This window comes from Diadema antillarum, unplaced genomic scaffold (assembly GCF_040938485.1).
Source record: "Diadema antillarum isolate AM-2024a unplaced genomic scaffold, OU_Dant_1.0 seq00000798_RagTag, whole genome shotgun sequence".
In the NCBI taxonomy this organism is placed as follows: domain Eukaryota; kingdom Metazoa; phylum Echinodermata; class Echinoidea; order Diadematoida; family Diadematidae; genus Diadema; species Diadema antillarum.
In genome coordinates this window covers 1,485,001-1,487,500 of record NW_027271682.1, presented here as the reverse complement: position 1 = coordinate 1,487,500, position 2,500 = coordinate 1,485,001, and the positions used below count along the sequence as shown (strand labels likewise).

Genomic DNA, 2,500 nt, shown 5'->3' with positions numbered 1-2,500 from the left:
CATATACTTCAATGTCCTCAAACCTCAACCTCTTTTTTCTTTCCTATTTCTAAGCCTCAGTTAATTCTATAATTTCTTACCAAGCACAATAAAGGGACATTATACTCAGTGTACTCATCTCAAGTATACACATGGTACATGTATGCATTATTATGTACGGCATTTCATCCATAAGACATTATTGTAGCTCGAACAACAACACGTAGATGCATTACGTACGCACTTTATTTTTTTCCAAGCATACTGAAACTTCATTGTACAAAATTACACGATATTTACCTGCACCGAGACCCTGAACTCGTGCCCACTGTAGAAGAGATCCACCACCATTAACGTAGCCGCACAAATCGGTAGAGAAGTCGCAGTCTTGTGCATAGCTGCCTTTAAAGTGGAACGAAATACAGGCAATTGATTGTGTCAATAATTTAGCGGAGCTGAAACATGTATCATTGGCGTGGAGACACCTGTTTCTTTTTCTTCGTGTTATTGTCCCCGCAGTGTAGTCACACCTGATATCAACATGCTGTGAGAGTCATTACAATCGATTCCATGTAGTGTGACAGAGGTGATAGTCCCCTATGATGCCCTATGACTCTTGATAAAAATTCTGCTCGTTCTCTTGTTTCGGAGTAACCAATCGTTCCTTAAAAACAAACGCTTACGAAGTGATAGCTATGGGTCCTTTATATATATATATATATATATATATATATATATATATATATATATATATATGTATATATATATATATATATATATATATATATATATATATATGTGTGTGTGTGTGTGTGTGTGTTGGTGGATATATATATATATATATATATATATATATATATATATATATTCAAATTACAGCCTCCAAATATTACATTAACTAGATATCCATTCTTGGAGTACAGGTGACGAGGGAAAAGCAAAATAGAAACATACGTCATTATATAGATTATGGATAACAGAACCAGCGTTTGCTGAGAACAATGATAGTAGGAAACGTATATGCATTTATGAAAAAAAGATGCATAAGATGCATCTAGAAATGGTATTTATTGTTTTAAAAATGCTCATGATCGAATATTAACATAACAGAGATATCACCTCTGATTTGTTGACGTTGAAATATGTGATATGATTATAATTTTGGTATGATTTTACATCTTGACTTTTATAGGCTTATCGTATTAAAGATAACAAACTCTTGATGAAAGGCAGAAAGGGTCTAGTCCGTGCGTTATTGTAAGAGAAGATCATCCTGCTTTGAGCTTGCTATAAAATCTTTATGTACCTTTCATTGCATACACGATCATTAATGAGAATTGTTTCTCGATTGTGCTATAATTCTTTGGTGCCATGTAATCGCGCAAAATATCTACAAGGTAATTCATCTCATTCGACTGTCATTATCTCCGATTTATGTATCAAGGTAAAAACATTGTAATTTAAAGGGGATGTCTAGTAACCGATCAGTGGGAATCAGTGGGAATGCTGAGGGGTGATTGTTCCAATCCTTGTGGGATTGATTTAAGAGTACATTGTATATCTACTGTTGTGTGAAAATTATTTACTTCAGAACGGTCTCATATTCAAGTAATGTGCAGATGAATGCCCCGTCACTGACCAGGCACGCTAACCTGGAAACATTAAACTGCACATTACTGGAATATGAGACCATTCTGAAGCAAATAATTTTCACACAACAATAGATATAATAGATTATTATGTACTCTTAAATGAATCCCACAAGGATTGGAAGAATCATCCTCCAGCATTCCCACTGATTCCCACTGATCAGTTACTAGCCATCCCCTTTAAATCACACCTGAACCTTCATCCCTCTGAATAATATCTTTCTTTCAATGTTAAAACACTTTAACAAAGCAATTGATACCTCATCATCTAAGTTACTAATTGAGCTCAAATCCATCCGGGGCTAGTATTAAAGGCATGAAAGAAATATTCCACAACTCACCTCTGAGGCAGACAAACGCAAGGAGCAAGTAAGTTATTTCCTTCATCATGCTGGATGACGGCAGGCTCCGAAAGTTGGGATAAATGTTCGTGTCGTGAAATCTAAATTACAAAAATGTATACTTCCTTTTCAATTTATTAGAAAAAGACAAAAGGTTTTCAGTCAGCTCAGGAAAAACGGCGATGAGTTGTAGACCTATATTACACCATCTGGACAATCGGTTTCAACTCATACGGACCCACATTTGGTATAAACGACGAATGATTTCATATGAAAACGCAACACGCAATATGAGAAGGTACATTGTCGTACGAGCCTGCCATGCCATTGCCTGACTCAATATTGACTAAAGAGGTATTAGAAATATTGCGCGGTAAGCTCCTTTGTTTGAACACTCCTCTCCGGTTGGCAATCCAATCCATCACTTTTCTCTTTGACCACACCTACCAACATTCTCTTATGAGATGCCTTTCGACAAAAGAAAACCTCATTTACCCCCACAACCTATACATTATACATACATGAAATATC

At 35.8% G+C, this 2,500-nt stretch overlaps 1 protein-coding gene across 1 annotated transcript in view; it reads right to left on the bottom strand.

The window, feature by feature from the left end:
• Positions 1–2,294, bottom strand: part of LOC139739381 (uncharacterized) — an 8,962-nt gene extending 6,668 nt beyond the window's left edge. The window contains exons 1-2 of the mRNA XM_071650000.1: positions 1,970–2,294; positions 280–381 (exon numbers count right to left, since the gene is read on the bottom strand). Coding sequence (XP_071506101.1) covers positions 280–381; positions 1,970–2,018 — 151 coding nt within the window. The 5' untranslated portion in view covers positions 2,019–2,294. The remainder of the gene's footprint in view (positions 1–279; positions 382–1,969) is intronic.
• Between the last annotated feature and the right edge of the window lie 206 nt (positions 2,295–2,500).